Below are 13,842 nucleotides of genomic sequence, written 5' to 3' on the forward strand. Positions count from 1 at the left end.
AGGATGCCAGGGAGGCAGTGTAGGGGTGCAACTGGCGGGGGAGGAGACCTGTGTCCGAGATCGGAGGGTAGCCAGGTGACCAGTGCAGTTTCAGTTTCAGACCAGGAGTTCAGCAAGGGAGAAGAGGAGAGAAAGCAGAAGAGGAAGGTTTTGAGGTGCTTCCGGAACCGGAGATGGTTCTCCTCAAGTTTCAGGGAGGCAGGGAGGCTGTTCCAGAGGGAGGCCCCAACTGAAGAAAGAGATCTATCACAAACTCGTTGCTTGGAGAAGCGACTGACCCTGAGGGAGTTGGAGGCAGATGAGTGAAGAGCTCGAAAAGGAAGATATTTAGGAAGAGAGAGGTGAAGGTATTGAGGCCCCAGGCCCCAGAAGGCCTTGTGGACAATGCAGAGGGTTTTAAACTTAATCCTCGCAGCCACTGGGAGCCAGTGCAGAGATTTCAGTCCTGGAGAGATACGATCCCTGGTGTTGATGCCAAGGACAAGTCTCGCAGTCCTGTTCTGGATGAGTTGCAGAGGGCGGAGAGTAGAAGCGGGCAGATTTAGAAAGAGGCTGTTGCAGTAGTCCAGCATAGAGGGAACCAGAGCTCTGGAGACAGTGAGCTTCTGGGGGAAAGTGAGAAAAGGAAGAATACCTCTGAGGAGGTGCAGCTGGTAGTGTGACTTCTTGGAGACATCAGAGATGTGAGTAGAGAAGTAGAGTGTGGAGTCGAAGATGACCCCAAGGTTTCTAGCCTCACTGGTGGGAGCAGGAAGAGGGCAAAGAGAGGCTGGCCAGAGAGTGACAGGAAAGGAGGGAGCAGGTATGCCGATGAGGAGATTCTCGGTCTTACCGGCATTAAGGCAGAGATCATTGGCAGCACACCACTCCTGGATAGCAAACAGACAGACAGAGATGGGAGACAGAGAAGACGTGACCGAAGGGGCCTGAAAATGAGTTGAGTGTCATCCGCATAGCACTGAAAGTTGGGGCAGAGAACGGCAATGTGGTGGTCAAGGAGTGCCAAGTATTGGTTGAACAGCCAGGGGGAGAGGTGAGACCCCTCTGGAACACCACAGGTAAAGATGGAGATAGAGGAGAGGAAGGACCCAAGTTGGATCTGGGAGGGGTCGATCGGAGAGGAAAGAGGTCAGCCAAGCCAGTGCCTGATCGGTGATACCCAGGTTATCGCAAAGACGGTTGAGCAGGATGGCATGGTTGACAGTGCCAAAGGCAGAAGAGAGATCGATTAAGATGAGGACACATGGGGTGTTCGAATAGAGGTTGAAGAGCAGGTCTTCACGGATGTTCAGGAGAGCAGTTTCTGTGCTTCTGGCAGCTCTAAAGCCAGACTGATGGTCATTGAGACAACCAACAGATTCAGTGTGAAGATTAATCTGGGAGATGGCCAGTTTTTCTAGGAGTTTGCCCAGGAAAGGAGTGATGGAGATTGGGTGATAGTTAGCTGGGCAGGAGGGTTCAGCTATGGATTTCTTAAGAAGAGGAGGCACAAGGGAGTGCTTCAGGGGGCAAGGGAAGACTCCAGTGGCGAAGGAGTGGTTGCAGAAATCAGCCAGAGCAGGGGCCAAGGTGTCAATGTGGTCCTTGATGGTTTTGGGGGAACAAGAGTGAGCCTGTTTTGACAGGACTTTCATAGAGGGGAGTAGAGGGAGGAGGATGTGGAAGAGAGAGAGGACAGGATGACCTGAGTTTTAGAGATGAAATGAGAGGCCAGGGCGGTGCAGAGGGCCTGGGAGGGGACAGGAGAGGTAGAGACTGCAGCAGGATTGGCCAACACATAGGCAAAGGTAGACCTATGAAAGTAAATTAAGCCCTTTGTCCCACTTCCGTGAATGCTGCAGGAGTTACAACATTACAAACACCCGACAGGGAAGGAGTTACAAAAGTAACAACTAGCGTCCCACACCTATCACAGTGTTTCCAGACTATTTATTCACATGCTGGGGTAAGAAGTAATCGGGCACTCCTGGGTGGGAGAGAGAAGAGATTTTGCACATGGCCAGGGCCAGCCTACAATTTAAAATGGTGGCTCAGCCTTTGTCCATCCCACCTTACCCCAAGCACATGGCCCAATCAGAGGACACCCCAGTTCCTGTTAGTGTGCAGGCCTTAGTCACAAGCAAAGCACAATGAGAAGTGGGATCAGGCTTTAAAGAACATCCACACCATGTAAAGCATTTTATCTGCTTCTGAAATCCAAAGCAGTGTTTTAAATTCTGCTAATAACCTATCAAAAATATATTCAATGCATTTCTTTTTCTGGCATCATATGGTCACTTGAATAAGTCAATGCTGCATCATTCTAAAACCTTTGTTCAAAATAAATAATACACAATCAGTGATCACTTTTCTGGAGTGATCACTTTCTTCTTTCCTCCCAGCTCACCCTCTCTACCCCTCAGGCCATGCCACTTCCATCATTGCCACCCACCTTCTCGGTCATCGACCCATGAAGCGCGTATCAGTTGAACCTTTTGCTGCCACTTTCTCACCTCCCCTCCCCCTTTGGCTGACCCTCACCCTGACACAGCCCTCTCCACGCTCCACTCTGCTATATCTGATACTCTTGATATCCTTGCCCATGTCATGAGGATCCACCTGAAGCACAAAGCCAAATGCAACTCCTGGTACGACTCAGACCTTGTCACCCTAAAATGCAAGAGCAGGGTGGCCGAGAGCAAATGACATGCTTCTTGTACATCCTCTGACAAACTAGCCTGCCGCCTACTCCAAAGGCAATGCCGTCTCTCTGTCCTCACCAAGAAGGGAGCTCATATCCAAGCCTGCGTCTCGGCGGCATCTAACAACTCGGCTGAACTCTTTAAAATCTGCAAGGAATTGGCCAATCCTGCCACAGTCTCTACCTCTCCTGTCCCTTCACAGGCCCTCTGCACGGCACTGGCTTCTCACTTCATCTCTAAAACTCAGGACATCCTGTCTTCACTCTCCTCCACCCCCTTCCCTCCCTATACTCCCTGCTCCTTCTCTGGCCTTCTGCAGCCACCTCTCCTCCCACCTTTTCTGGCTTTCCTCTGTTCTCCGCTGACAAGGTTTCTAGACAAGTCCGATATATGAAAGTCTCATCAAAACTGGTTCACCCTTGCTCCTCCAAAACCATCAAGGACCACATTGACACCCTGGCTACTGCCCTGGCTGACTTCTGCAACCACTCCTTCGCAACTGGAGTCTTCCCATCCCACCTGAAGCACTCCCTTGTGCACCGTCTTCTTAAGAAACCCTCTGCCGATCTCTCCTGCCTGGCTAACTATCGCCCAATCTCCATCACTCCCTTCCTGGGCAAGCTCCTGGAGAAACTGGCCATCTCCCAGCTTTGTCTCCATGACCATCAGTCTGGCTTCAGAGCTGCCAGAAGCATGGAAACTGCTCTCCTGAACATCCGTGAAGACCTGCTCTCCAACCTTGAATCTAACACCCCCTATGTCTTCATCTTGCTTGATCTCTCTTCTGCCTTTGACATTGTCAGCCATGCCATCATGCTTAATTGTCTCTGTGATAACCTAGGTATCACCGGTCAGGCCCTGGCTTGGCTGACTTCCTTCCTCTCTGACCGACCCTCCCAGGTCCAACTTGGGTCCTTCCTCTCTGCTATCTTTTTCTCTACCTGTGGTGTCCCCCAGGGTTCTATCCTCTCTCCCTTGCTGTTCAACCAATACCTGGCACTCCTTGCCCACTGCATTCCCTCTCTCTACCCCAACTTTCAGTGCTATGCGGATGACACTCAGCTCATTTTAAGGCTACCTTTGGCCACCTCTTCTCTGTCCCTCATCTCTGTCTGTCTGCTATCCAGGAGTGGTGTGCCGCCAATGACTGCTGCCTTAATGCCAGTAAGACTGAGATTCTCCTCATCGGCACACCCACTCCCTCCTTTGCTCTAGCTCTCTGGCCGGCCTCTCTTGGCCCTCTTCCTGATCCCACCTGCAAGGCTAAAAACCTCAGGGTCATCTTCGACTCCACACTCTCTTTCTCTCCTCACATCTCTGACGTCTCCAAGAAGTCGCACTACCAGCTGCACCTCCTCAGAGGTATTCTTCCCTTCCCCTCCTTCCCCCAGAAGCTCACTGTCTCCAGAGCTTTGGTTCTCTCTAGGCTGGAATATTGCAACAGCCTCTTTCTAAATCTTCCTGCTTCTACTCTACGCCCTCTGCAACTCATCCAGAACAGGATTGCAAGACTTATCCTTGGCCTCAAGCCCAGGGATCATATCTCTCCAGGACTGAAATCTCTGCACTGGCTCCCAGTGGCTGCGAGGATTACGTTCAAAACCCTCTGCATCGTCCACAAGGCCTTCTGGGGCCTCAATACCTTCAACTCTCTCTTCCTAAATATCTTCCCTCCCGAGCTCTTTGCTCATCTGCCTCCAATTCCCTCAGGGTCAGTCGCTTCTCCAAGCAACAAGTTGGTGGTAGATCTCTCTCTTCGGCTGGGGCCTCCGTCTGGAACAGCCTCCCTGCCTTCCTGAAACTTGAGGAGAAGCATCTTCGGTTCGGAAGCACCTTAAAACCTTCCTCTTTGCTTCTGCTTTCTCTCTGCCTCTCCCCTCCTGAAGCTTATACTGAGACTGCACTGGTTACCTGGCCACCCATCTGATCTCGGGCCCAAGCCTGCGCCTGCACTGCCTCCCTAGCAACCCTTGCACCTGAGGACTGTTTTCTGTATCCATACAGTCCCCCCACCAGCACTTATGTCTGCACTCACCCTGCACTTGCCACTAGCTGGCCGTTGTTTTATTTATCTTGTTATTTTATTATCTCGTGTACTGCACTTCCTCCCCCCGAACACCTCCACACCTGCACTTTCCTTTTTCCCCCTTCCCCTGCACTTGCGCGATCTGAATGACACCTGGCCTAGTAAGATCGTTGTCTGTCTTCCCACTGTTCCCCCTCCCTTGTCTTGTCGCGCCTTGAAGCACTTGTGTATAGGCGCGTTATAAATGCCATATCATAAAGAATATAGTACTTGTGGTTCTGGGTTTCATAAGTGACTTTTGACCAGGTTTTTAGTTTTTTTTTTTTTTTAGCCCACAACAAAGCATATATTCCATTACTGTAATTTTAATAATGTTAATTCTCCAGCATGGGGTCTGGCATGGATTCACCTGCTCATGAATATTCCCTGTCGTCAGGCCGGGAATCCTCAGTAAAAGAAAAAACAGTTTCACTCTCATTTACAAACTGTCTTTCTCCCTTAAACCTGTCACTGAGTTCTGGATCATACTGCCCCCAGCCAATGACTGCCCTCTGCCTAAGCCCCTCCTCTGGCAGCCATCTTCAGATTCTTAACGCACGTCCAGTGTTGGGAGCCCTCGTGTGTCGCTCTTAGAGCTTTCTGCGTTTTTTGCGCTTTTCTGCTAGGAAATTCCTATTTTTGTTGGATTGATCCTGTGTGCTCCGTCGCTTCTACTTCCGGCTAACGGGGATCCATTTTTCAGCATCTTTCATCACCCCTCAAGGGCAGATTCATCAAGTGTTTCTTCTTGAAACCTCCGGAAGGCCATCAGGTCTACAACACATTATGTCGGAGGAGAAGAAGGACGGCGCTTCCCTCTTCAAGCTCTGCACTGTCTGCGGTTTGCCGAATTTCTTCATGGAGGACAAGCATTCCCATTGTCTTTATTGTCTTCATCTGTCACACAAGGAAGAGGATTGCGAGATCTGTTGTGGCTTTACCAAGCACACTATGAAGGATCAGCACATCAGATTGGTGGTGTGGCTCAAAGCCAAGGCCCCTGCCTTGTGTGGTTCACAGGGTCATGCCTCTTCCGGATCCAGCCAACCAGAGTGGGCTTCTAAGTCCTTTGAGGGCACTCCATCCGTGGGGGTCCACGATGAGGCTAGTCACCATGAGTCCAGTTCCATCGGGGCCGCTGCGCAAGCAGGTCCCATGATGGCTAGGGCGTCTCCTCGTCTCCAGCGGCTTCAGTCTCCAGCCACCGCTCCAGCTCTTCATCGAAGAGAAAGTCAGCTACTCATGGGAAGCTGCGTGAGAAACAGGAGAAGGTCAAACAGGACAAGATGTCTGACCTGCCTGTGAAGGCCCAGGTGATGCAGGCGAAATCGTCCTCGTCTATCAAACTGGTGGCGGCCGCCCTTTCGAAGGCGCAAGGGGCTGACCCGGTCCAGGGTACACCGACTACGGTCAGGGAGACTCTTCCTCCCAGGCGGGAGGCTCCGGCCAAGCCAGTGGAAAAGACCCCTAAAAAGAGGGTGCTGTCCTTTAGCCCGACACCGACCCCTCAGGACCCGAAGAAGGGGGTAGGGTAGAAGAACTACAGGGCACCGATATTTCTTCTTCCGATGTGGAGGACAAGGACTCCTTCCACACCATCCAGGAAAAGATTGGAGACAATGACGACAATGACGGTAACAACGAGGAAGTCGGCGGGGATGACGACATAGGCACTGGGCCCAGCTTCCCATCGGAGATACAGAAGCAAATGCCTCCACTGCTGGTGACAACACCATTTATACCGGGGCCACCACTGCCGAAAAAGAGGAAGAGGCACCCTATGCCTCCTATCCAGCCGCCAGTGCCTCCCCCCCAACCCCCCTAGGGACACAGGGACGGACACAGCAACGACGGACACCGACGACTAAGGCGGCATCTCTCCGCCTCCAAGGGCTTCTCCCCCGATGAAGTGGGTTCCTTTCACTCCATGATCATCCACGCATCATAACTCGTCCAACTCCAACCGGAGGAGATGAAGAAGGAGGGCTTCCGCTATCAACGCCGGGAGGAGAAAAGGAAGACCATGCTAGTGGTGCCCCCCCTGGACGATGTCTAGGATGAGGGTCTTGCACTGCTGAAGAACCCCGCCTCAGCACCGGTGAGAAGAGACCGGGTAGAGGAGAAATACCGGGTTCCAGAGTCTGCACCCAAGTGTCTTCGATCACAGCAATCGCCAGACTCGGTGGTGATGGTGGCTGCATGGAAGAAGTCATCCAACCCGTCGTCCTCAGCCTCCATTCCCCCAGACAGCGAGGGAAAAAGTTGGTTATCTACTCGGCGGCAAAGACGGTCAAGCCGGTGAATGCCTTAGCTGTCCTGGCCAGGTAAGATGGGAGTTATGGTACAAGATGGCCCCGATACTGGATTTCCTCCCCGAGCACAAGCAGGTTGAGGCAGTGGAGATTACCACGAGGGCGAGGTGGTGTCGGACCACGCCATCACTGTGGCTCGGGACATTGCGGACACAGGTTCTGCTAAATGGGGAACAGAGTTTGTCTCCGTCGTGGTTGGTTGAAGGCCACCAACTTTGGGCAAGAGGTTCAGACTCGGGTCCTGGACATTCCGTTTAACTGAGCCAATATCCTTGGAAATGCCTTTGATGAATCTCTTCAGGCAATCAAGACCGACACTGAGACGGCCAGGAGGGAAGTCGGGCAGATCCTCAATGGGTTTTGGCAGGGTTTTGTCCTCTTACCGCCTGCCCTCATGTTCCACGTCCCAGGAAGCCTACAGGGCACGCTCCAAGGCCTTTGGAGGTGGCTGCCATTGTCATCCAGGTTCCCAGGGCGGCGCACCAACCTCCAAGTAGGACTGAACCAGCAAAGGCATCAGGCCCCACACAGGCACACTGGTGGGAGGCCGGCTGGCGAACTTCCTCAGCATGTGGGAAAACATCTCCACCAATCGATGGCTGCTGGACGCTTTCACCAATGGACACAATTTGGACTTTCACCGAGTGTCTGTGAATACCACTGGTGGCCCGGCAGACACAACACATCCCTCAGCTGCTGCTAGAGATTCGGGCCATGTTAAAAAAAAAAAGGGGCGATAAAGTTGGTTCCGAAGCGGCTCCTGGGCTCTGAAGTTTACTCCAGATACTACTTCTTAAGAAAGAAGTCTGGGGGCTGGAGGCCCATTCTCGATCTATGATGACTCAACAAGTACATCAAGTCTCAAAAATTCAGTATGGTCACGTTGCAGCACGTGCTCAGCCAACTGGAGGAGGGAGACTTCCTGTCGTCATTGGATCTAGAGGATGCTTACTTCCACGTCCCCATTCACGTAAAGCATTGCAAGTTCCTGTGTTTCATCGTACATGGGAAGCACTACCAGTTCAAGACTCTCCCCTTCGGACTGAAGTCGGTACCCAGAGTCTTTACAAAGTGCCTGGCTCCAGTAGCGGCCCATCTGCACTTCAGTGAATACACGTGTACCCATACATCGATGACTGACTTGTCCGGGCAAAGTCGACAGACGTTGCCGTCGACCACACTGAGGGGACGGTCCGGCTGCTGACGGATCTGGGGTTCTCAGTGAACTATGCAAAGTCATGCTTGACTCCATCACAGGACGCGCTGTTCTTGGGGACCAGGATCAACACAGTATCCTGTCTGGCGTCACCCTTGGAGGAGAGGATAGCAGCCATTTTGGGCAAGATGTAACAGTGGTTGGCACTGAAGATCGTCACATTGAGGACCATCAAGTCGTTGCTCAGCATGATGTCACTATGTATCTAGCTGATAAGATTCTGCAGGTTGCGAATGCGGCCCCTTCAGGAATTCCTGGACACTCGCTGCATCCAGGTGTCCGAAAGCTTCGCAGACAAGATTGTTCTCGATGGGGAGTTCCGTCGAGCGATAAGGTGGTGGGGCGTGCGCTCCAACATCTCCAGGGGCACGGATTTCCAGAGCCCTCCACACCAGGAGACCGTCACCATGGACCCTGGAGGACTGGGGTGCACACACCGGACGTCTCCAAGTCAGAGTCCTGTGGGTACCGGAGGAGAAGGATCTTCACATCAATGTCCTGGAACTGCGAGCAGTGTTCTGGGCCCTCAAGTCGTTCCTTCCGTCCCTCAAGGGCAAGGTGAGGAGGGTCTTCATGGACAATACAATGACAATGTTCTACATCCGGAAGCAAGGGGGCACCAGATCCCTAGCGCTCTCCATGGAGATGCAGGATTTATGGCACTGGGCCATTGCCCAAGACATATTCTTCATTCCTTTTCATCTGGCCAACTATCTCAACAGGGAGCTTCGCTTCTGCCACGAGTGGGAACTTTGGCAGGATCAAGTGGACAGTCTCTTCCTCAGGTGGAGCCGACCCCAGATCGACCTGTTTGCGATGGTGACTAACTCCAAATGCCAGATATTCGCCAGCAGGTTTCACCAGCCAAAGAGCATGGGGGACTCGTCCTCCTTCCCATGGGAAGGGCTGTTTCTGTACGTGTTCCCGCCGTTGCCCCTCCTACTGCGAGTCATCAATCAACTGAAACGGTGCTGGTGCAGGATGATCCTCGTCGTACCGGCGTGGCTGAGGCAGATTTGGTACCCAGACCTTCGCAGCCTGTCGACATCACCGCCAGTCAAGCTGCCAGTGGTCGCACATCTGCTCACCAGAGAAGGAGGTGTAATCCTACATGACGACCCAGGATTGCTGAACATGAAGGCTTGGCTCCTGCAGCCTTAGAGTTTGGTGGGTACGAGCTTCCGGCAGACTGCAGGGAAGACCTTGCCACGGCCAGATCGATTGTTGTCGACTCTTAAGTACTATGGGCACAAGTGGAAACGTTTTGCAATGTGGTGCCGGGTGAAGATCAACCGGCTGAGGGTCATGGCCCTGCCGATTCTTCTATACTTGTTGTCCTTGGCCATTGCGGGGCTGGCTCAAGCCTCCATCAAAGTGCACCTGGCGATTATCTCCCGCTACATCAGGTCTCCAGGGCAGTCTTCTCTTTGGTCTCACCATCTAGTCAAGAAGTTCCTCAAAGGACTGTTTTGATCATTCCTGCCGGTGAAGGCGCCCGCCCCAGCGTGCGAACTCAAGGTGGCTCTGACAAGGCTTATGCATCCCCTTTGAGCCTATGCATCAAGCCCGTCTCAAGTACCTTTCATGGAAGATGGCTTTCGTTGTGGCCATCACCTCTACCAGGAGAGTAGGCGAGATCCAGGGCCTGTCCTGCAAATGCCCTCATCTGATTTTCCACAACACAAGGGTAGTGCTGGCGGCGCACCCCTCTTTCATGCCAAAGATTCCATCGTAATTCCATCTCAACAAGCCTTTGGTGTTGCCTGTGTTTTTTTTCCGACTTCTTCGTCGCTGGCTGAAAGGACTTTGCACTTGCTGGATGTGGCACATGCTCTGAAGTTCTACGTGGCCTGCACGAAGACTTTCCGAGAACACATCTCAACTTTTTGTGAACTTTGTCCTGTGAACCATGGGATGGCCTTGTCCAGGGCGTCCATCTCCAGGTGGCTCTCAGGCTGCATCACTCATTGTTGCTGGGATGGCAAACCGACCGCTGCCAGGCCGTCCAAGAGCCCATTCTACCAGAGCAATTGCTGCGACAACAGCGTTCCTGTCTGGTGTTCCCCTGCTCAACATTTACAGGGCTGCAATGTGGAGGTCCACGCACACATTCACGAGATTCTGCTGCGTCAACCAGGATTCCAGGAAGGAGTCCAGGGTCGACCAAGCAGTTCTACACAACCTGTTAGCTTGAAGGTGAGCCTGGTGAGGAGGTAAGAGTAATTGCTTCTGTTGAGCCTTGCCACTTCCCGTGGTTGTGTATGTATGTACTGCTATGTAGTCTTTATTCATGAGCATGTGAATCCATGCCAGACCCCGTGCTGGAGAAGGAACAAGTTACTTACCTGTAACTGTTGTTCTGTAGCATGGGTCTGGGATGGATTCACATGCAAACCCTACCCTCCTGGCCCTCTGCGGCTCTTCTTGGTCATACTGCCACTTTACGTGCTACCAAATCTGAAAGATGGCTTCCAGAGGAGGGGCTCAGGGAGAGGAGTGTCATTGGCTGGGGGCAGTATGACCCAGAGGTCAGTGATTGGTTTATGGGAGAAAGACACTTTGAAACAGTTTTTTCTTTTTACTGAGGATTCCCGGCCTGACGATGAGGAATATTCATGAGCATGTGAATTCACGTCAAACCCATGCTGGGGTTCTGACTGGCAATAGAGTGGTGGCGGGGTCCGCTCCCATATTGACAAAGGCACAGCATTTCAAAACCCCCCATTCCAGAAGATGGTCACCACGGACACCTCCCTGGAAGGTTGGGGAGCGCACACCAAAACGTTTGCATGCTCGAGGCCTGTGGCTGCCGGAGGAGAAGGATCTGCATATTAACAGACTGGAGCTACGGGCAGTGTTCTGGGCCCTCAAGTTCTTCCTACCATCTTTGCAAGGCAAGGTGGTTAGGATCTTCATGGACAACACCACCACCATGTCCTACATTAGGAAGCAGGGGGGCACTCGATCTCTGGCGCTCTCCAAGGAAGCTCAGGACTTGTGGTACTGGGCCGTCGGACAGGGGATGTTCCTCGTCCCTTTTCACCTGGCATGAGTCAAGAACACCATTGCAGACTCCCTCATCAGAGAACTGCGCCCCTGCCACGAGTGGGAGCTTCGTCAGTATCGGGTGGACCGCCTGTTCGCCGATTGGGGCAGACCCCAGATCGATCTGTTTGCCACACATAAGTTTGCCAGCAGATTCCACAACTCCTACTACGAGTCATCAACACACTCAGACAGTGTCAATGCAGGATGATACTCATGGCCCCGGCGTGGCCGAGGCATATTTGGTATCCGCACCTCCTCGGCTTATCAGCAACATCCGGTCAAGTTGCCGGTTGTTCCTGATCTTCTCACCAGAGAGAGCAGCGCAATCCTTCCTCTCGACCCTGGATCGCTGAACCTGAAGGCTTGGCTTCTGCAGCCTTAGAGTTTGAAGGTTATGATTTGCCATGGGAATGTAGGAAGGTCCTCGCCAAGGCCAGGGCGTCGTTGACTGTGAAGTGCTGCGGCCATACATGGGAGCGTTTTGCTGCATGGTGACGGTCGCAGAAGATTATCCCTTTGAGGGTCACGGGTCCTCAGATCCTTCCATACTTTCTGTTCTTGGCAAAAGCTGGGCTGGCTCAAGCATCCATCAAGGTACATCTGGCGGCTATCTCCCGCTACACCAGGTCTCCGGGCAGATCCTCGCTCTGGTCTGGACTCGTCAAGGAATTTCTCGAAGGCCTTTTCCGATCCTTCCCGCCGCTGAAGGCTCCTGCCCCGGTGTGGGAAATCATGTGGTTCTGACGAGGCTCATGGGGCCCCCTGGTAAGCCTATGGATCAGGGCCCACTCAAGTTTCTCTCGTGGAAAACGGCTTTCCTTTTGGCCATCACCTCTGCCAGACGTGTAGGTGAGATCCAGCCCCTATCCTGCAAGCAACCGTACCTGACTTTTCACAAATCAAGGGTGGTACTGCATACGCACCCCTCTTTCATGCCGAAGTTCCTGTCAGAATTCCACCTCAATGAACCTTTGGTGTTGCCAGTTTTCTTCTTGAAACCTTCGTCACTGGCGGAGAGGGCCTTGCACTCGCTGGACCTTTATCGTGCCTTGAAGTTCTAGGTAACATGCACAAAGAGTTTTCTGAAGACTTCTCAATTGTTTTTGAACTTTGGTCCTGTGAACCATGGGAAGGCCTTGTCCAAGGCTTCCATTTCGAGATGGCTCTCCGGCTGATTCATGCACTGTCATCTGTTGGCGGACCGACCGCTGCCAGGCCGTCTGAGAGCCCACTCCACTAGAGCTATCTCTGCAAAGACAGCGTTCCTATCTGGTGTGCCCCTGCTAGACATCTGCAGGGCTGCTACGTGAAGGTCCACACACACCTTCACAAAGTTCTGTACTGCGTCGTCAGGGATTCCAGGACGGAGTCCAGAGTCGGCCAAGCAGTGCTACACAAGCTGTTCGCTTGAGGTGAGTCTGTTCTAGAGGTAAGAGTTAATTGCTTCTGTTGAGCCTTGTCACCTCCCGTGGTTGTGTAAGGTTGTACTGCTGTGTATTTGTTATTCATGAGTATGTGAATCCATGCCAGACCCCACGCTGGAGAAGGTTTAAGTTACTTACCTCTAACTATTTTTCTCCAGCATGGGTCTGGCATGGATTCACATGAGAACCCTTCCTCCGGCCCCTCTGTGGATCTGCTTGGTCATGCTGCCACTTTCCGTGCTTACCAAATCTGAAGATGGCTGCTAGAGGCGGGGCTTAGGGAGGGGACTGTCATTGGATTGGGGAAGTATGACACAGAGGAAAGTGAATGGTTTAGAGGAGAAATACAGTGTTAAGTGAAAGTGAAACTGTTTTTTTCTTTTACTGAGTATTCCCAGCCTGACGACGGGGCAATATTCATGAGCATGTAAATCCATGCAAGACCCATGCTGGAGAACAATAGTTACAGGTAAGTAACTTAAACCATATTTACCTAATGGAGAGTTAAGGAGAATGAGTGCAACAGTATTTGCTCTGTGGAGGCTCTGTGACTACAGATATTGCAGTTAAGTGCCTACTTAATCCCACTTTGGGGCAGCGAGAGGCTGCTGAGCGATAGGGCCTCTCAACATCCACTATTTGGTCCTGCTGTCATACACTTTCTCCAGACAGCTTTCAAAGCTAGCATTTGCATATTGATAAGACAATAAAAATACAATCCATTATCTCTCAAAAGCGACTCTTTCTTTTTTATAGGGTGAAGCTGTTCAAGATTTCCTAAAGCCAAACGTATTGTGTGGAGACAATCAGTGTTACTGCATAAAGTGTAAAAGCAAACAAGATGCCATTTCAGTAAGTGTGCGAATTGAATAAGGCAAATATGTATATATGCTTGGAGTTTGTTTCGATCAGGTAGGGAGATGACGCTAAGGTAAGCTATGCTAATGGTGGTAAACTAAGATTGAACCATATCTCTTTAAAGTATTGCTGCATTGATGCCTGTTCAGCATTTGGCTAGATTTATCAGTGGGGCCTGTGAATGTTTTTTGCTGCTCTAAAAGAGGAAGTGTGATCACTCGGGGGAGAATAGATGAGA

At 51.9% G+C, this 13,842-nt stretch overlaps 1 protein-coding gene and 1 long non-coding RNA gene across 4 annotated transcripts in view; one reads left to right on the top strand and one right to left on the bottom strand.

Annotated features, from left to right (window-relative positions):
• LOC138491599 (ubl carboxyl-terminal hydrolase 18-like) overlaps window positions 1-13,842 on the top strand; it is a 1,142,981-nt gene that overhangs the window by 676,234 nt on the left and 452,905 nt on the right. For all 3 annotated transcript variants that reach the window (XM_069618206.1, XM_069618205.1, XM_069618204.1), the window contains exon 6: window positions 13,503-13,598. In XM_069618206.1, the coding sequence (XP_069474307.1) occupies window positions 13,503-13,598 (96 nt within the window). The remainder of the gene's footprint in view (window positions 1-13,502; window positions 13,599-13,842) is intronic.
• Window positions 1-13,842, bottom strand: part of LOC138491601 (uncharacterized) — a 357,008-nt gene that overhangs the window by 3,442 nt on the left and 339,724 nt on the right. The gene's annotated exons all lie outside the window — the stretch shown is intronic.

Source organism: Ambystoma mexicanum, chromosome 10 (genome assembly GCF_040938575.1).
Source record: "Ambystoma mexicanum isolate Mex_15411 chromosome 10, UKY_AmexF1_1, whole genome shotgun sequence".
NCBI classification, from domain to species: domain Eukaryota; kingdom Metazoa; phylum Chordata; class Amphibia; order Caudata; family Ambystomatidae; genus Ambystoma; species Ambystoma mexicanum.